General features: G+C 46.8%; 1 protein-coding gene across 4 annotated transcripts in view; it reads right to left on the bottom strand.

The window, feature by feature from the left end:
* ARMC9 (armadillo repeat containing 9) overlaps positions 1–21,240 on the bottom strand; it is a 158,768-nt gene that overhangs the window by 22,212 nt on the left and 115,316 nt on the right. For 2 of the 4 annotated variants that reach the window (XM_046019594.1, XM_046019592.1), the window contains exon 20: positions 8,033–8,137. The exons of the other annotated variants lie outside the window; for them this stretch is intronic. In XM_046019594.1, coding sequence (XP_045875550.1) covers positions 8,033–8,137 — 105 coding nt within the window. The remainder of the gene's footprint in view (positions 1–8,032; positions 8,138–21,240) is intronic. 4 annotated transcript variants of the gene reach the window in all.

The raw sequence follows: 21,240 nt of genomic DNA, 5'->3' as shown, positions 1-21,240 counted from the left end.
TTAGAAAACACAGTCAGCCATACCATTTCCTTTTTTTTTTTTTTTTTTTTAAGATTTTAAGTAATCTCTGCAATCAATGTGGGTCTTGAACTCACAACCCCGAGATCAAGAGTCGTATGCTCTATGACAGAGACAGCCAGGCGCCCCTGCCATCCCATCTTCTTAGATCCTTAGAGGCCTAGGAAATAACTTCTTCAGGTGGGTGGTATTTGGCCTCTCCAGGGGATGAAGAAACCGAGTCTGGCCTGTGGGCCTGAATGTCTGGTCTGTTACCCAGACACCCTCGGTGCAGAGGGGTAAGTGTGAGGGTCCCAGTACTGTGCTGGGCACACCCAGCATCTCACAGCAGCCGCCCCCTGCGGGCCTGCCTCCCACTCATCTTATGACCTGTTTTGCCTGCAGAGTGAACCACGTAGCCCACGAGGTCTCACGCCCCTCTCGGGGCCCCTCAGTTTCAAAGCAGCCTTTTTGGGCTGGAAAGATCTGAAAGGCTATCTCGTCCAACAACCCGTGACTCTACCGAGTTCCACAGAAACGCCTCAGGGGCTATCGGGAGTGAGGAGAGAAAGGGTTCCTGGCGGCCACCTTACTGGTGGCCGAAGGCTGAGGGACTCAGCCTTCATCTGTGTGACAGATGGGGCTTTTGTTTGAAAGAACGTTCTGCTACTAAAAAAATGCAGCAGATGATTTAGCAGAATGTAATTTATTCAGTAGCAGAAGATGGTCAACACATGTCAATTTAGACAAAAAATGTTATTTCCCATTGACTAGTTTTCAAGGATTGGTGAATCACGTAAGGAAACTGTGATATATTAATAAAACAGTATAAATTTTTATAAGAAAATATAGGTATTCTATCATCTATCAGTCCATCCATCCATCCATCCATCCAACCACCCATCCATCACCCACATAGGAATAATACAGGAGCTGAAGCAGACCCCGTTTGCTGCCCACCCAACAGTCAGTCTCTCTTGACCAACAGTACTCTGATTTTGTTGGCAAAGAAATGTTTCCACTTAAAAATACTCTCTTACCCAGATTCCCTTGCAGCTGGGGGTCCTGTGACCCAGTTCTGACTATAAGAATGGAGTGGAGTCGGGGCGCCTGGGTGGCTCAGTGGGTTGAAGCCTCTGCCTTCGGCTCAGGTCATGATCCCAGGGTCCTGGGATCGAGCCCCACATTGGGCTCTCTGCTCAGCGGGGAGCCTGCTTCCTCCTCTCTCTCTGCCTGCCTCTCTGCCTAGTTGTGATTTCTCTCTGTCAAATAAATTAAAAAAAAAAAAAAAGAATGGAGTGGAGTCACCAGCAGGAGCTTTGGGGACAAGCACTATTGAGGAGGTAGCTGTGGCCCTCTTCCTGACTTTCTCACGGGTCTGTGCCAGGGGCTGTATTGGTCCCCTCATGACCGACAGGCAACACGTGGGAATGAGGGGCGATGCGCAGAGGCAGGCCTGCTGCGGAGCTCATGAAACTGGAGCTTCAAGGCCCAGAAGGGGCCCTTGCAATGTGGTTGTGTGGTCACATGTTTTTGTAACATTTGCAAAAGTAGGATATTTTCATTGCAAGCACTTGCTACTACTGTTTTTTCCTACTCTGACTTCCCTCCTGCTGTTTCTTCCTACTCTGACTTCCCTTGTCCCACTTCCTGTCATGCTGGGGACATGATGCTAGAATTTAGGACTTAGGTAAGGGGATGTTGGGTCCAAGTGTCATTTAATGCAGGTTTTCTGGGATATATTCATCTGATTCCCACTCACTTCGGGGCACTGCCAAACAGTCGCTAGCTGTCTTGGGGTAGGAAGAGCTTCTAGGACTTCCCTATGTTGTCAGAGTATTTATGAATAATGAGCATGCAAGAAAACTAGAAATAGCTTCAAATCTTGCAGCTTATTTGTGGAAGAAACTTGCGGATGGTGTTCTCAAATTTAGTGACAATCCTAAAAATGTATACAGCATTATCAAAAACTAAATGTGAGACCAGATTTTCTAATCTTGATCAAATTTGATTAAATGTGATCAAATACATTACAAGAAGGACTAATTTCTTTTTCTCTCTGTAGAATATGTTACAAACTCATGGTCATCTATGTAGAGGCAATCAAAGGCATAAAACAAAAATTTTTAAAAAGCCCCTATGAGGTGTGCAAAGCAGCTAATTAACAAAAATACTACTGTTCTGTTTGTGGCATCTGTCAATTATTAAAATTTGAATTCACTGTGATTTATTTTCTCATTCTTATTCTAAAGTAGATGTTCACTTTTTTCATAGCTAGCTTTGTATTCCTTTATTTAAAGAAGGCCTCCCGTACTTGGGGCTCCTGGATGGCTCAGTAGGTTAGGCCTCTGCCTTCAGCTCAGGTCATGATCTCAGGGTCCTGGGATCGAGTCTCAGATTGGTCTCCCTGCTCAGTGGGAAGCCTGCTTCTCCCTCTCTTTCTTTCCCTCCCCACTGCTTGTGCTCTCTTGCTCTCTCTCTTGCTCTCAAATAAATAAAATCTTAAAAAAAAAAATAAAGAAGTCCTCCCAAGCCCTGTAAACCAGAGGTCCTACAAAACTTCGGTCTTCCCTTTATGCTGACAGCAGGGTGTAGCACGACATGGACAGAGCCTGGGGTCAGATGTCCCCCAGTATCATCAGAGGGACTGATAAGGCAGGACTCTGCTGTTTGCAGTTGATAAAGGAAAGATACAATGCAGAGATAAATGGAAGGGAACAGTGCTTATTAGGATTATTTGTGCTGTTTACTTCTGACTTCGAGTAATAAGCATTTCTTTTGTAATGAGAAAGAAGAATACACAGGGCGCCTAACTAGCTCAGGAGGTAGAGTGTGCAACTGTTGATCTCAGGGTTCTGAGCTTGAGCCCCATGTTTGGTGTAGACATTAATTAAAAATAAATAAATAGAGGCACCTGAGTGGCTCTGTCAGTTAAGTGTCTGCCTTCAACTCAGGTCATGGTCCCGGGGTGGAGGGATCACACCCGCATCCGGCTCCCTGCTCCGCAGGAGGCCTGCTTCTTCCTCTCCCACTCCCCCTGCTTGTGCTCTTTCTCTCTCTCTCAAATAAAAAAAAAAAAATCTAAAATAAATAAATAAATAAATGTAAAAAGAAATATAAGAAATAAACTGAAAAAGAAATGCATTTAGTATATTCGGGGGTTGGGGATCTTTTCGCCCTGCTTGTTTGGTTGTGTTTTCACACAAAAGAAATGTGGACTTTTTTTAAGTTTTTTTTTTTTTTTTTAAATTTATTTATTTGACAGAGAGAGACCACAAGCAAACAGAGAGGCAGGCGGAGAGAGAGGGAAGCAGGCTCGCCGCCGAGCAGAGAGCCTGACGCGGGACCCGATCCCAGGACTCTGAGATCATGACCCGAGCCGAAGGCAGCGGCTCAACCCACTGAGGCACCCAGGCACTGAGTCTTTAACCATTAGGCAGAGCAGGAAGAACGGATTGGAAAGGGACTGGAAAAAGCTCCAAAGTGGAGACACATTTGAAAGAGAAGATCTAGAAGCAAAAATTGCAAACTGAGGCTCTTCTTTCTCTGGTTGTGGTTTTTGCTGCCAGAACCTCGTGCTCCCTGAGGACAGTGGGATGACGGCACCCGGAGCCCAGCTTCCCCCAAGGGGCCCAGCCCTGCACCCAGCCAGCTGCGCCCACTGCCCCAGTGGCAAAGTCTCCATGGCCCAGACTCCAGCTTCAGGACCACTGGGGGCAGGAGGGAGGTGAGTTGCAGATTCCCAGGCTTATGTGCATATACACATTCTCTGGAGACAAGGCTCCAGGGAAAACTGCATGAATTTGGGCCTTCATTTGACAGGGGGAAGAAAGTGTGGAAAGCAAGTAATTAGCTTTTACAGTCGGTGTTCCCCTCCAAACTGAGTTTATGCTTACAACAGAGACCACTCGGTGGGACTTCTCTCAGTTTTCAAATATAGCATGCAATTCACTGGAAAATCGACTGCTCTTGAAGGTGGCACAGCTTAGTGGGAAAGAGCAAGGGCAAGCAGGCTCAAATCCACTTGAGAATGTTCCTTACCCTTCCTCAGCCTCAGCTATCCTATCTAGAAAATGCTACACAAACAGAATTTCCCTGTAGTTTGCTGGGAGTCAGATGTGCGAAGTGGTCAGCACAGGGCTTGGCCTGTGACATGGGCTCTGCTGACTTAAGACACGCCCATTACTATTGTTAAAGGTAACAGTAAGTTTAAACTCTGAAATAAAAACAAAAAACTGAGATGCTATGATAAATATCTATGCCCCTTTAACCAACATGACAAAGCTATTTAAATCAGGGCATTCCTTTTACGAAGAATTAAATGATTATTCAGCATAGTATGGGTGATACAAAAAAAAAAATTCAGAAATAACCAAGCAAGAAGAAGTTGGCAAATCATCAGTCTTGCCCTGCTGACGGTCATGGACTCAGGAAGACACAACGCATGCTGCTTTTCCCCGGAATTACGAGTAAGCAACACATTTCATGTGACCACTGCCAATCTCATGCAAGCTTAGGAAAAGGGACCTGTTCTCCTGTTGCCAGTTTTCTGAGCTCTGTGCCCTGCAGCATTTTTCAAGGCCAGGAGTTTGTGATGTGCAGGAGGTCTACACTTACACCTGGGACAGTGAGGACCCAGGCTTGGAGGAGGGAGGGGGTGTGGTGGGGTGGCATGGGTGTGGCCTCCCAGGGAAGGGTGTGGCTACGAATGCCCAGCAGGAGGCTTCCACTGCCCCCTGCTACCACTTTCCACCCGCAAGCCAGTTTCCAAATCACTGGTGTGAACAGGAACAGATTCCTGGGATTACCATAAAGAGATCTGGGGCGGGTCCTAGGCTCTACCTTTGAGCCACACTAGAGGGTCCAGGGCTTTGTGGAACGCTGGGCTGGCTCTGTTGCACAGGGGTCTCTGCCAAGCGACTCACCATGCCTCCCTCCTCGCTATCCTCTGCATCCCTTGCCAACAGCGTGTGTTTCATTGGCTCTGTGTGTTCTTTTGTAAACTCGGAGGCAACAGCTCAGTCTTATATTTTTCAGCATTCTGCTTTGTGTTAGGCAAGTGCCACGAATTCAATAAAAACTTTTTGAATGGTCAAATACAATATTTCAAAAAATCCGCAACTTTCAAGTGACCTCGACAAAGCTACCATCTACCTGGTGCATCTGAATAGGAGGCAGGAGTCATGAACTTGGGCACGGAGGTCCCAGTGAGACGTCTGCTGTCTCAAGCAGGTTCCCCGACTGGCACAAGGTGACATGATGATGTAAACTCAGAGCCCTGCCCGCCCGAAGCGCACGCGCAGCAAGGGACACCCGTCATTGAAGTCGGTGGCCCCTGCCCAGAAGCTGGCAGGCTGTCCGTTCCACATCAGGGCCAGGTGACCGAGGGCAGCCGGGCACGACCAATGGACGCAGACGGCGACACTGGGGTGTACACAGCCCCTCAGTGAGGACTGTGCCACATAGTTTTCTAATGAAACTTTAAAATTGCTTCTACCGTGAGCTCCTCTGGTGACCTGGTCCAGAGGGTTGACGGGAGGCCCGAGAAAGATGTCCATGTTCTAACCCCAAGAACCCGTGAACAGGACGTTCTTTGCAGTCTTTGCAGATGTAATTAAGGATCCTGAGGCGAAGAGAGCATCGTAGATTATCCTAGACCCAATGACAGGTGTCCATTCCAGGGATGAAAGAGAGAAGGGGAGGAGGCCCTGCGGACATGGAGGCAGAGCTCCGGAGGGACGCAGCCACAAGCCAAGGGGCCTGTGGAGCCCCAAGAAGTTGGGGGAGCATGAGAGCTTCTCTCCCAGGACCTCCGCAGTGGGCCTGGCTGTGGGGACATCTTGGTTCTGGACTCCCAGCCCCCAGAGCTGTGAGAGGATATGTGTCTGGTGTTTTAAGCCATCCAGTTTAAGTTGCCCTAGGAAGCATTTGTCATGGAGTCCCCAGAGCGCACGGCTGCGTGCCTCATGGCTGTTGCTCCCCCTCTTCCGAAGAAGTCCCCCCCCCACTCGCCTCCTCTGTTCTCCTTATCTCCAGCCCATGATTCAGGAGAGTCTGCCTTTCACAAATGTACATCCTATCAAATGGAGCCCAGTCCTCTCCTGACAAAACCAGTGTTCTTCCGAAGGGAAACAAAGCCACGTCAGGGCTCTGGACTCCCATCAACAGCATGGAACCCGACCGCCTCACTTCTAACCTTCCCTGACCTAATGTAAACAGAGCTTCCACAGTCCATTAGACTCCTTCAATCCTGGAGACATTCTAAGTACTTGACCACGGCCAGAGGCAAGGTGGAGGGGGCAGGTAATGGTGGCACCTCAGCCCAGCCTTCTTCTTCCTTTTTTTTAATTAAAAAAATATATATATATGTATTTGTCAGAGAGAGAGAGAGAGAGCACACATAAGCAGAGGGAGTGGCAGGCAGAAGGAGAAGCAGGCTTCCTGCTGAGCAAGGAGCCCAATGTGGGACTTGATCCCAGAACTCTGGGATCATGACCTGAGCTGAAGGCAGAAACTTAATGGACTAACTAAGCCACCCAGGTGTCCCTTGGCCCAGCCTTCTTGGGTCATTCCCCTTTTTTCACTCCTATGCACTATACAGTCCATTCTCCATGATGTAGCCAGAGTGAAAATAGTCATATATTAAAACAAGTCAAACAGAGTCACTCCCCTGCTCCAGAAGTCTCCCAACTCATGCTGGATAAAATCCTAAATCCTTGCCTACAAGGTCCCCAACTGGGTCTCTGGCTGTCCTCTACCCTCATGTTCTACCAGTAGATTATGTACTCCAGCCCTGGGCCCTGGAAATTCCTCAAAAGGTGAGGAAGACCAGGGCAGGTGAGCAGGGAGACCAGTGCCCAGGGTGAGATGAGGAGGGCAGGCTGGAGGCGGTGGTAGGGAGGCACTTTCTGCTTCCAGTCACTCCTACAAAGCTCAGGCCACCTGCACCCACATCCTTTAACTTCGCCAGTCGCTGTAACCACTGGCCGATCATTGAGAGACTGGCTCCCGGCCTTCGGCTCCAACAATAACCTGACTAATTTGAGGAGATGTCAGGGTCCATGTGACAGACCCAGTCAACCACCAGCTTCAAAATTCCAGGAGCTCCTTTTAATGCCAATGGCCTTGGCTCTGTCCTCTGTTGTCCGTCAAAGGGCTTCAACCCTGACTGGCCCCTGATCCCTTGCAGTTGCTACTCCGTTCAGAAACCTCACACTCCAACTTTCCACCTGATCACGGGCATGCCTTCTGATCACGGTTTCGTGAGACCCCTGCGGGCCCCTCACAATGCCATCCTCGCCTGGGACATTGGCAACCCCCTCTTGACTCTCGCCCTCCCCTGCTTAGCTAGTGGGTGGTAACCAGGGGCTCCCAGAGCTGGCTGCGCATGAGTCAGCGGGGAGCTTTCAGAGCTCTGATCATGGCCCCATCTGGGATGCATGACCCCACAGGCCTCCTGGATGCTTGGACTGACCACTCAGTCCATCCTGAAACACTCCTCTCTTCTGTTTCCCAGCACACTACAGTCTCTTGGTTTTCTTCAAGCCTCTCTAACTGTTCACCTTCTGTCATTCTTAGAAGCCCCTCTTCTTGCTCCACCTCCTGACATCTGGTCCTCCTTTCCATTCCCAGCGGCTCACTCTCTCCCCCTTCACCCTTCGCTTGGTCGGGCAACCTCACGTGTGTGCTGATGGCTTCCAATAATGTTGCACTCTTCCCCTCTACTAGATGAGGCACACAAAAATTCAGAAGCTGGACAGGCAGATGATTACTACTAAAGATGGGCACACTTCAGATGCTAGGAAGGCTCCTGGCCTGTGTCCTCTAGTTCTATTCTAATCTCTTTCTGTTCCAAAACAGCTCTGGGATGGGTAGCTAGGACCACGGTGCAGGCAAACTGGCCAACACAGAACCTCCCATAAACACAGGATTATAACAGATCAAACCAAACCACTATGTGTCATTGCAAGGGCTCAATGCATCAATGACCCGTCTTTCCTTTCCACTTCTCCCTTGCCCCTCACGTGGTACTTACTCCCAAGTACTCCGTGGTCAGAAGCTTCTCGCCTGACAGCTCTCCAAGCTGTGGCTGGATCAGCTCATCTTTGTCCAGATCAGCTTCCATAATGTCATGGTCCTCCTGTTTCAAAGGACACATGGGGTGAGTGCCCTGGACCCCCGGCCATGCATTCCCGGAGAGGTGGCTCCCCTCGTGGGCACCCGCTATGGAAAGAGAAGGCCTTTGCCCAACCCCGCAACTGATGGGTTTGCATTTCCAAGGGCTTCGGGGGCAGTCTATCCTTTGCTTATAACATCTCCGTGAAGAGGGAAGGGAAAATGCCAGCCCCCCTCTTTTGGAAGCTGGCCACCTAGGGAGCGCTTCTATGACCATAGGTGTGGAAACGTTCCATAAGACACGCAGAGGTCTCTCCTAGTCACAGTTCTCAGAATTGCTTTCTGTGAGGTCTAGGTACCATATGAACAGCCAAGTCAGCCTACCAATAACTACTATGTGCCTTCACATGCATAGGCCTTACAGGCCACACAAAACTTGTTCTTCTCTAGTAGTTTACAGTCAATAAGTAAAAAGGTTCATCAAAAAGAGAAGAGCTGTTTTGCTTTTGGGAAGACGGAGTGGGTAGACTTTTCCCTATTCCTTCCTCTAAACACAACCCAAACACTGGGCATTATGGATACAAATAAACAGAAGGGATCCTGATAGAAGGCAAGGAGGGGGCAGACTGGCTAGGTGGCTGAAGACTCAAGGAATGAAAGGTGCTGAGTTCCCTGGGTTTCGTTTGTTCCTTATAGGTTCCACACTAGGAGCCAAAGAAGCCAGCAACACAACTACATCAATGGTGAAGACAAAAACATTCCCCCCCAAAGCCCACTCTCTCTAGCCAAAGGACCAGGAAAGGGATAGCCCAGCATGACAGAAGTTTTAGAAAATAATCTGACTCCACAGAAAATAGCGTGGTGCCATCCAGCATAGGGCCTCAGGGAGCCCAGACTTCTCCCCTCACTAGGCTGTCATCAGGCACCCCCACAACCTCAGCTGGGGTGATATGAAAGAAGAGCAAGTAGGAAGGGGGACTTTCATCCCTGCTGGGCAGTAATGAGGTCTTCCATCCCCAGGTGAGAGTGGAGACCACGTGGAGAGCCTAGCCTTCCACTAGGCGGTAACAAGATGTCCCCCTCCCCATGCTCTGGTGGGTTCAGAGGAGGCCGGTTGAAGATTCAAGGCCTTCACCACTGCCCACCATGTCCCTATGGTGTCAGGCGTGGCAATGTGGGCCATACTAATGAGGTGCTCCTACCTGTTCTGGTTAGGGAGATACTAAGGAGGCCTAGAAGGCATCCAGAACTCCCATCCTTGCCCTGCGGTAACAAGGAGTCTCCTTCCATCCCCCACCACCAAGGCATGTCAACGGAAGCTGAGTGGAAATCCTGGACCGCTACTCACACCTGCAGTAATGAGGAGGCCCTGCTCCCCCTGCCAGAGCTGTGTCAGAAGCAGCCAGTTTAAACAAAAGCTTTCAATTAGATAAAAAAATCTTCTTCTTTTTTTTATTATTATTAATTTATTTATTTATTTGCAAGTCTTCTTCTTTTTAAAAAGATTTTATTTATCTGCCAGAGAGAAAGAGAGTGAGGGAGTGTGAGTACAAGTAGGGGGAGCACCAGGCAGAAGGAGAAGCAGAGAGGGAGCAGGGAGCCCGAGGAGGGAGCAGGATCTGAGGACCCTGAGATCATGACCTGAGCTGAAGGCAGACACTTAACCGACTGAGCCACCCAGGTGCCCCTAGATCAAAAGTCTTAAAATACTCAAAATAGAGAGTTCTGGAGGACAGGAATGAAAATGGCGGCCTCCCAGCCTCTGGCCCGGAGTTGCCGAGAGCCCGGGGCCCCACTCCTCAGTGCGCCCCCAGAGAACAGCACCCAATCACTCCCGTATCCCCAGCCTCCAGCCTCCAGCCGCGCTCCGAGCTCACCCAGCCTACGACCGGTTCAAGGACTCATCAGGAAACTGACCTAGAGCAATCATGAAACTGACTCACAGACCCAGAGTGTGCATTTAGAAATTACATTGAAGAGGCCTGATTTCATTGCCAATGTCCTTAAACTTTACCCCATACTACTTATTCCCATTTATAAACTGATTAAGGTTCCTGGTGCAAGCATCTACATGATGATGTTTACCACCATAAAGAAGTACTAGCATTTTGGCACAGAGGAAGCAAAAACTAGATTGGAAGTTAGGAAAGGAAGATATTTGCAAATGACAGTACAGACAAAAGGTTGATAGCCAGGATCTATAAAGAACTCCTCAAACTCAACACACACAAAACAGATAATCATATCAAAAAAATGGGCAGAAGATATGAACAGACACTTCTCTCCAATGAACACATACAAATGGATATCAGACACATAAAAAAATGCTCATCATCACTAGCCATCAGGGAGATTCAAATTAAAACCACATTGAGATATCACCTGACACCAGTTAGAATGGCCAAAATTAGCAAGACAGGAAACAACGTGTGTTGGAGAGGATGTGGAGAAAGGGGAATGCTCTAACACTGCTGGTGGGAATGCAAGTTGGTGCAGCCACTTTGGAGAACGGTGTGGAGATTCCTCAAGAAATTAAAAATAGAGCTTCCCTATGACCCTGCAATTGCACTACTGGGTATTTACCCCAAAGATACAGATGTAGTGAAAAGAAGGGCCATCTGTACCCCAATGTTTATAGCAGCAATGGCCACAGTCGCCAAACTGTGGAAAGAACCAAGATGCCCTTCAACGGATGAGTGGATAAGGAAGATATGGTCCATATACATGATGGAGTATTATGCCTCCATCAGAAAGGATGAAGACCCAACTTTTGTAGCAACATGGACGGGACTGGAAGAGATTATGCTGAGTGAAATAAGTCAAGCAGGGAGAGTCAATTATCATATGGTTTCACTTATTTGTGGAGCATAACAAATAACATGGAGGACATGGGGAGATGGAGAGGAGAAGGGAGTTGGGGAAATTGGAAGGGGAGATGAACCATGAGAGACTATGAACTCTGAAAAACAACCTGAGGGTTTTGAAGGGGCGGGGGGAGGGAGGTTGGGGGAACCAGATGGTGGGTAATAGGGAGGGCAAGTATTGCATGGAGCACTGGGTGTGGTGCAAAAACAATGAATACTGTTAACGCTGAAAAGAAATTAAAAAAACAAACAAACCAGTATGTGCAAAAATATTTGTCTATATTCAAATTAATAAATGTATAAGAACTATGAAAAAAAATACTCAAAATATCTGGGTTTAAATAAAAAATCACTCATCCTACCGGGAACCAGGGAGCTCTCAAACTGAACAGAAAGAGACAATCAGTAGATGCCAAGATCAAGATAACAGAGTTGCTAGAATTATCTGACACGGATTTTAAAGCAGTCATCACAAAAGGGCTTCAGTGAGCAATTACAGATATTCTTGAAACAAATGAAAAAATAGGTCTCCAGAATACAGAAAAAGAACAAAATAAACTCAAAGCAAGCAAAAGGAAGGAAACAATAAAGAGAAGGGCAGATATCAATGAAAAGGAAAGCAGAAAAACCATAGAGAAAATCAAACAAAAAGCTGATTCTTTGAAAAAGATTAATAAAAATGCCAAGTTGCAACAAAGCAAGACCAACAAAGAAAAAGGTAGAAGACACAAATTGCCAATGTCAGAAATGAAACAGAAGATATCACTACAGATCCTGCAGATATCAAAGAATAAGGGCTTACTATGAATAACTACACACACATAGGTTTGACAACTTTGATAAAAACACAAATTATTGGGGCTCCTGGGTGGCTCAGTGGGTTAAAGCCTCTGCCTTCGGCTCAGGTCATGATCCCAGGGTCCTGGGATCGAGTCCCGAACTGGGCTCTCTGCTCAGCGGGGAGTCTGCTCCCCCACCCCCGTCTGCCTCTCTGTCTAGTTGTGATCTCTCTCTCTCTCTGTCAAATAAATAAATAAATCTTTAAAAAAACCCCAAAACCAAAAAAACCCACACAAATTATCACAAGCCTCTCAATATGAAATTGCGATATAGGACTATTCAAGTAATCTTAAAAGTATGACTATGAAGGAAATTGCTTCATAATTTAAAAATTCCCTGAAAAGAAATCTCTAGGCCCACATGGTGTCCCTTTGAGACTTCTATCAAGCTTTTAAAAAAGTAACACCAAGTCTGTATGTCATCAAGAAAGCAAAATAGGGGGGCGCCTGGGTGGCTCAGTGGGTTAAAGCCTCTGCCTTTCGCTCAGGTCATGATCCCAGGGTCCTGGGATCGAGCCCCGCATCGGGCTCTCTGCTTGGCAGGGAGCCTGCTTTCTCCTCTCTCTCTCTGCCTGCCTCTCTCCCTACTTGTGATCTCTGTCAAATAAATAAATAAAATCTTGAAAAAAAAAAAAAGAAAACAAAATAGGAAGGAATACTTCTTAATTCATTTTATAAAGCTTTTATGTTACCCAAACCAGACAAAGACAGTACCATAAAAAGAAAAATACAGACAAATGTCCTTCAGAATAAAGATGCAAAAATCCTTAATAATCAAGTTATAAGGGGGAAAAATCTTTAACAAAACCTTAACAAACAGAATAGAGCAACAGATCAAATATGTTAAAAGAACTATATGCTATGAACAAGTGGGGTTTGCTCCATTGATGCAAGTTTGGTTCAATATCTAAAATTTAGATATTGTAATCCATAAGATTAACAGGTTTGTGAAGAAGAAAAATCACATGATCATATAAATGGATCATATAAGTGGGTGATCATATATGGATCATATAAAAAGTTCAGCAACATTCATGACAAAAATAGGAACAGAGGGGTAGTTGATAAAGAGCCTATAGCTAATATAACACTTAATGATGAAAGACTGGAGGCTTTCTCCCTATGACTGGGAACAAGGCAAGGATTCCTGCTTTCACCATTCTCTTCAACACAGTGCTAGAAGTTCTAGCTGGAGCAATAAAGCAAGAAAAAGAAAAAAAGGGAATAAAAAGCATACAAATCAGAGAGGAAGAAACAAAACTGACTCTATTTGCCGATGCCATGGTTATCTATGTAGAAATCATGTAGAAATCCCAAGAAATCAATTCCTCAAAAATCCTAGAACTAAGTGAGTTCAGCAAGGTCACAGGATACAAGATAAATATAAAAAATCAATTTCTATGTACTAGTGATGAACTTAAGACACTGAGATGAAAATACATCATTTACAATTGTTCACAAAAATAAAAATAAAAAAAATACTTAGGCATCAATCTGGCAAAAACGTGTATAGGACTTGTATGCTGAGAACTATAAAACACAAATGAATTAAGAAACTAAAGATCTAAATAAATGAAAAGACATACCTTGTTCATGAATTGGAAGGCTCAACAGAGTTAAGACATCAGTTCTGTTCTAAGTGATATATGAATTTAATGTAATTTCTATCAAAACACCAGCAAGATTTTTCTGTAGATATATACAAGATTATCCTAATATTTATGTGGAAAGGGTAAAGGGACGAGAATAGCTTAGAAAAGTTTGAAAAAGAGTAAGGTGGGAAGAATCAGTATACCAGATTTCGAGACTCACTATATAGCTACAGGTTTAAAGACTAAGTGGGGTTGGCAGAGGAACAGACATATAGATCAACAGAACAGAATAGAGAACCTCAGAACAGGCATACACGAATATATCCAACTGATTAAAAAAAAAGATTTTATTTATTTATTTGACAGAGATCACAAGTAGGCAGAGAGGCAGGTGGGGGGCGGGGGGGAAGCAGGCTCCCTGCTCAGCAGAGAGCCCGACTCGGGGCTCGATCCCAGGACCCTGAGATCATGACCTGAGCTAAAGTCAGAGGCTTAAACCATTCAGCCACCCAGGCGCCCCTATCCAACTGATATTTGACAAAGGTGCAAAAGCAATTCAATGAAGGAAGGACTCCCTTTTTGGTAAATGGCGCTAGAACAAGTGGATATGCATAGGGAAAGAAAAATGGACCTCCATCTCATTCTTCTGGCTTATCTCAAAACTAATTCAAAATGGATCATGGACTTACATGTAATAGTATCCAATTGTTAGAAAAAATAAGAGAAAATCTTCAGGATCCATGGGGAAGCAAAGAGTTCTTCTACTTGACACCAAAAGCACAATCCATAAAAGGAAAAATTAGATAAATTGGATTTTACTGGAATTTTAAAATCTTCTGCTGAAAGACCCTGTGATGAGGACAAAAAGCTAGAGACTGGGAGAAAATATTTTGAAACCACATTTCTGACAAAGGACTAGTATCTAAATATATAGGACATAGAAAACTGTTCTCAAAACCCAACATTAAAAAGTCCAAATAATCCAATTAGAAAATGGGCAAAAGACCTGAAGGACTAAAGAGGAGCTATGGGAGGCCAATAAGCACGTACAGATGTTTTACACCATCAGGCATCGGGGAATGTACATTATCCGAGTCACACCGAGATCACTCCACATCTGTCAGAAAGGTAACAGAAGAAACGCTGATGGGGATGTGGAGAAACTGATCACTCCTGTGTCACCGGTGGGCACACAAAACTGGTCCAGCCACTCTGGAAAACAGTTTGGCAGTTTCTTCAAAAGCTAAGCCTGCACGTACCTAAGACCCAGCAGTTACACTCCTGGGCATCTAGCCCAGAGAAAGGGAAACTGATCGTCATATAAAAATCTGTACATGAATGTTGACAGCAGTTTTCCTTGTAATGACTCAAAACAGGGAACGAGAGATTAAACGAACCGTGGTACCTCCATTCCAGGAGCTCCACACACACACAAACCTGGAGGCATCTCCGGTGACTTGTGTCGTGGGAAACAAGTCATTCCTCATGGTTATAACCTGTAGGATTCCATTTACACAACATTCTCGGAATGACAGAACTGTGGAACTGGAGACCAGATTAGTAGTTGCCGGGGGTTACAGAGGAAATGGGGGTGGGAGGGAAGTGGGTGTGGCCATAAAAGGGATCCTGATGGTCAGGGAAATCCTCTGGACCCTGAGTGTCTCAGTGTTCATGTTCTTTCTGCCTGTGATACTATACTATGGCTTTGCAAGATGTTAGCCCTGAATGGAACAGGGTGACAGGGGGACCTGCAGTCCTCTTTCCCACTCTCTGCCACACTTCAGAGAGGACGCTGTCCTTTGAGGTTAAATTATAAAGATCGGTACAAAACAGTCCAGCCCTTGCCCTGATAGGTACTAACTAGGTAAAGAGTGTATCTATGAGAGGAGCCCCCTGGCTATGGAAGTGAGAAAGGGCGAGGATGGGGCCCTGAGGAAGCAGGGGGGAAAATGCTGGTCCCGCCCTCAGGGTGTAAGGGTGTCCCAGGCTTGGTGCCAAGGGTCCCTGAGCTCATCTAAACAATCCTTCCCCTGATTTCCTTGCCCACTCGACAACCTGTAATTTGGCTCCTCTAAACTTGCCAACAGGAAGAGAAAGCTCTATTCTGCAAACACGTGTACTCCGTCCCTGTTTTCAAACTAACTTCTCATCATTCTGGATGCCCCAGTCGTTTGTGAATTTGATTTACCTGAGTCAGTTTCCAAGGGATCTGAAGGCTCACATTCCTGTGGGGCCTGTCTCTGGGCAGGGCTGTTGCAGGAGGACAGGTTGTGTCCCCAAGCTCTCTTTAGCACACAGATGGATAATGTTGTCTGCCACAGTATCACCCAGCATGGGCTGTCTCAAGAAAAGGGAGTTTGGGTTATTCTAAGTGGTCCCCAAAGGAGACTGAGAGGCAGGCCCCAGACCAGCACACGGTGCTCTGACCACAGGCCCACTGAGGAACCCCCCTCACGCTGATTTCTGTGGTTCTCTGCGTCTTAGCCTTCCCAATGGCTTCGTGGAGATTCCTTTTACTCCACCTATTCCGTCTCACCCGGAGACCAAGCCTGAGAGAAGTGACCAGTCCACAGTGACAGGCTGGCCTGGAGGTCAGGAATCTAGACTTAAAGCAGAGGGCAGCGCCTTTCTGTCCAGATCTTTCTGACTCGGCCACTTGGGACCCGTGAGAAGCCTGTGTCTGAGGAGGCCACAGCTGATCGGACTGGGTCTCCCGAGGCCCAAGGGCCCCCACACTGGGCTCAGATGGAGCTCAACAGTGCAGAGAACAAAGAGCAGGGCCACAGGGGCATTCTGGAACCCTTGGTCTCATCCCTCTCCTTCCGGTCCCGTCGAATACCAAACAGAATCTGCTCTTGTCCTGCTAGAACACCAGGTTCATGGGCACTCAAACACCCTATCCTGACTCGGCTGCTGCCGTCTCCTCCCCCTGCTTCCCCGAGCCTGCAGCTCGGCCAAGGGCTCGTGCAGCCGCCATCCTGAAATTTCACTCGGGGCTCCTTCCCGGTAATGCTATCCGCGAGGCCCTGCCTGGGGTCAGCCCCGGGACAGCTAGGTATGAGCTATGGTGTGGCTGTGGCTTAGCATTTAGTTTATTAAAATGCCAACATCTCAGAGATCAAATAGTGTGTGTATTATGGGATTATTTTAGGAAAACTACTGCTCTTTGTGAACAAAAGCGGCAGGCTCTGTGGTCAGAGTGAGTGGCAGGGAGCTCTGGGTGGCAGGGGTAGTATTTCAACCCCTTTCCAGGGGCCGAGGCCTTGGAGGCACGGGCAGGAAATGGGCATATGAATCACAGTTTCACGGAGGGACTGGTGATACATCACTTCCCTGCCAGGAGCATAAAAAACTAAACAAATGTCCACATTCCATTTCGATGAAAAAATGATCGGTCCGGCTCACCTCAGCCAATGCCCGCCAGAATTCGTTCCTTACCCTGGACAACAAGCACGTCGGGAAGACACGATGCACCCACTAGCAAGTACTTCTCACCCAAGTTAAAGCCTGATTTATTAACTCGTTGCAAAACTAGGAAGAAATTCACTGAAATATTTATTCAATATTCTTTTTTTAGTTAAAGCAAGTTAGAGCTTTCTTTCTTTTTTTCTCTTTCTTTTTTAATTACAACTACTTGATAGTTAAATTCGTTGATAACCGACAGGCCCTCCCTAACCTCCAAAAACACAGGATGTTTTCTGCATTTGGTCTCTAATAGAGATAACCGCTAATGAAAGGGAACTCGAATCGCAGGGGTTCCTGGGAACATGGGGCCAGAGAAAGCACCAGGGCACCACGGCCCATTTGCTGACACCCTGGAGAATTGGCTTCCTTTGCCACAGCTGCTTATGGGCAGCACGCGGACGATACTCGGTGCTTGTAAGAATACGATGTTAGTGCAGAACGCGCGAAGGCAGGAAAATGGATGTGAAAATCATTATTCAATTGACAGTTCTTGGTTAGGAAAGTTTTGTGCTGAGGGTGTCATTTGGAATGACAGGGGTCTTGTCGGCATGTCTCAGTTTCTCCATCCAGCGGGTGAGATCATCTTGCTGCAGCCTTGAAAATCCTGACTTCCTGCCTGAGGACATTGCTTAAGCTCTCTGATTTTGAAAAGCCATATACTGTATAGATCTAGACAAGTCACAGCCCTGGTTTTCCTAAGAGACACTGGTATCAGTGGAAGGGAAATGGAGGCATGTTAGGACTTCTGAAATGTAAAGAGCTAAAAGTAAAATGAGCTGCACGAGTTGAGTTGGAAAATGCAATGTAACAAAGAGAAGCAAGGGCTTAATTCAATACTATTCAATCTGCTTCCAGCAGCACTTGGGAAACTCTGTGCAGAGGGAGGATTGGGAAGGCAGAGGAAAGCACTAGATGCGGTGGGAAATGTAAGCAGAGAGCCTACCAGAAATGATGCTTGCTGATAGCGGGGCACTTGCTCCGCTTTGATAGCTGCTGCCAAATGGATTAAAACCACTGAGGATGTAGAAGAACTTTCTGAAATGGATGAACCTAGGAGAAATTTCTTGAAAATCAGAGTTTATGCCGTCCATCTGGGAGAGACGTGACTACTTTCCAACAGCCTCCCCCGGTTCAGCTGGGAAGAATTTTCCTCGCCATGCTCAAGGGCAAGTGGCCGAGCGCGGTGGCCCCTGGGACCAGAAGGTACTGTGTGAAAATAGCACCAGCCACCTTAACTTTCCCCAGCTGCTTATGAATTCCAAACGAAACATATTTTGAAATCTCTGTGAAGCAAGGAGGTGACGGATAAGGAAATGGTTCAAGAAGAAATGCCTCCGAAGGGTGGGTTTTAAATACCATTGTTGGGAGGAATTTTACTAAAATTACTGGTCTTTATGTACTCAAGCAAAGTGTATCAGATTACTAAAGGTACAGCTTGGTGATAAGTGATTACTTCCAGAAATTAAGAATGCCTCGTAAAAAAGGCACTTGAGCTGAGACGAATTTAGATGTTCCAATACGAAGCTTCCCTGCAGCAGCTTGGTGATCTTATGACACGACAAGATTCTTAACCGGAGACTTTAGATACATAATACTCCAGACAAACCAGATTCTAAGCAGTTGGCCTGAAAACAAAACGAAGGTTGACCACTAAATGCATTTGAAAACTCAGATTCTTCCAGATAAAACGCGGGGAGCAGAATGTATTCAAGTGGTTTTACATACGACAAGTGAAAGTATTGAGTGTTTTCTCCACTTCGAAACAATTACAAGACTTCTACCAGTCGTTTAAATTTGAGACACTTTCTCAGAACACTGAATTGTCAATCACTCTTTGTAAAAATAAGGGAAAAACACTCCACATGGGAGAGAAAGGGTGGACCAAGGTGAGCTGGCAGGGAGTATAACCAACAGATTTCCCCATGGCATGGTTCCTTCCCACGTCCGCAGCTCTGAGCGTATGCCCGGGAGCACGGGGGCAGGCGGGTCCTGGACCCTGGAGGACTCATGGTGATGCCGAGAAGCTGTTTTAGACTGCAACTTTCTCATTCACAGAAGGCATCCCAGGGTAATGACAGGTGGTCTGACCACCAGCCCAGCTCAAAACTGACCACATGATAGTAACCAGCAAAAACCCCACAGCCCTTACTTTCCTGATTCTTTTCATTTTTATTTTTTAAAAAGATTTTATTTATTTATTTGACACACTGTGAGAGACTGAGCACAAGCAGGCAAGGGAAGCAGCAGAGAGGGAGAAGCAGGCTGAGCAGGGAGCCCGATGTGGGTCTCGGTCCCAGGACCCTGGGATCATGCATGACCTGATCCAAAGGCAGATGCTTAACTGACTAAGTCACTCAGGCACCCCTTCCCTGATGCTTGTAATTCATTGCTTTAGCTGCTCAGTCTACTTGCTTAAACTTTTTCTGAAGTCTAAGTGAAGATGTATGGAAAAGGTGGCACGGTTGTCAAAAGTGAGTGTACTACAATTCGGAACACGCAGCATTGGAAGAGACGAAGGCTTCATGGGACCAGAAGTCAAAGATAGTAGCCAACAGCAGAGCCGGGTCCAGAGACCACGTCTTATGCAGACAAGAGGACTCGTGTAACCTGAATTGTATTTCCTCCTAAACAGAGGTCCCGTGAGGAGATGGGGGCTAAGGGGAACACCAGACCCCGGGACCAAGCCTGGGTGTGCTCCTCACGCAGGAGTGAGCAGGGGTAGGGCGAGCTAACAAGAAACCACCTGAGAATGCCCCTGACATAATGAGGGTATTTTCTTACGTGCCAGCAAGAACGTCATGAGGGAAAACTCTTATTCTATAAACCACGTACGTTCTGGACTTCTAGATGAACCTCAAAGACCTCACTGAGTCTTGATGAAGGAGATCTGAAAAGTAAGCCTCTTGTATTTCTCAAGTCCACAGGATGGGGTGGGAATGGAAGGCAGGAATCTGATTGAATTCACTCGGTTTTCCAGGAAAAACGTCATGGGCCTGCTGTTACTGAAAGTCTGCACAGCCAACAGCCTCCTTCCCTTCCTTCACCCTATGAGGGAGACCAACCTCTTTTCCTCTTACTTTTTACACGCCCAACCCCCAGCACGACCCTGGCCACCCGATCACTGGCCCTAGTTCCAGCTCCAGCCAGGCAACATGGGAGGAACCTCTACTCTAGAAGACTCTGGATTGCTCCGATCTAGCCTGGCTCTGCATTAAGACATTAAAACCAGCTCACAAGCATTGAATCCGCACTATCATTTTACTGGGATTATGTCATTCGATTCTGGCAACCACCTGATGAAATGGGCATTTATATTTCTGCTTTCTAGATGAGGACACTGAGGCCTAGAGAGGTTAACCCATTTGCCCAAGCCCACACAGCTGGCAATTGTGGGGGCAGGACCCAAACCCAGGCAGGCTGATTCCTTAACCACTTTCTTGGTCGTTAGATTCAGCCAATCATTGTCCAACAGTCAGCAAAGGGTCTGTCATTTCTCAGAGTCTCTGGGGGAGTACAGAGAGCTTCTGTGCTTGGCCCCACCTGTTTCCTGTCACCTTGGACTTGGAATGAGGATGTGAGTAGCACACGACAAGAGACAAGAATTTGACACAAGAGCCCAGTGAGCTCAACAGTAAACTGACCTGCTAAGGAGACACCCATGGAGGTAAGATAGTGTCCTAGCCTTGGCTTTGCCCCCTCACTGCCCCTGCCCCCGCTCCCCCGCCCTACCCGCTTCAGCTCTTCTTGATAAGACTTACACTGCACTGCTCCAGAAGGAGGAGCAAGTGGATACTAGCTGGACAGAAGAGATGGAGAAATAAATCTAGTCATCTGAAAGATAAGATAAAGGTAGGGAGACTCAGTCTGTTGGGTGTCTGACCCTTGGTTTCTGTTCAGGTCGTCATCTGGCCATTATGAAATCAAGCCCAGGGTCAGGCTTTGCGCTCAGTGCGGAGTCCGTTTCAGATTCTCTCTCCCTCCGCCCCTTCCCCCACTCATGCTCTCTCTCTCTCATAAATAAATAAATAAAATTTTAAAAAAGAGATAAAGGTAGATTGGGGTCTCACTGAGTGGGGCTTTGAATGCCACCATTAGCCAGTTAATTTTGCTAGGTGCTGGGGGGCACAGAAATGTTTTTTTAAAAAGGAAAGGATGGGGGCGCCTGGGTGGCTCAGTGGTTTAGGCCACTGCCTTCGGCTCAGGTCATGATCTCAGGGTCCTGGGATCGAGTCCCGCATCGGGCTCTCTGCTCGGCAGGGAGCCTGCTTCCCTCTCACTCTCTCTGCTTGCCTCTCTGCCTACTTGTGATCTCTCTCTGTCAAATAAATAAATAAAATCTTAAAAAAAAAAAAAAAAAAAAAAAAAAAA

Source organism: Meles meles, chromosome 9, assembly GCF_922984935.1.
Source record: "Meles meles chromosome 9, mMelMel3.1 paternal haplotype, whole genome shotgun sequence".
Classification (NCBI taxonomy): Eukaryota; Metazoa; Chordata; class Mammalia; order Carnivora; family Mustelidae; genus Meles; species Meles meles.
Note: the sequence above shows the minus strand (reverse complement) of the source record. Positions and strands in the feature narration are given on the sequence as shown.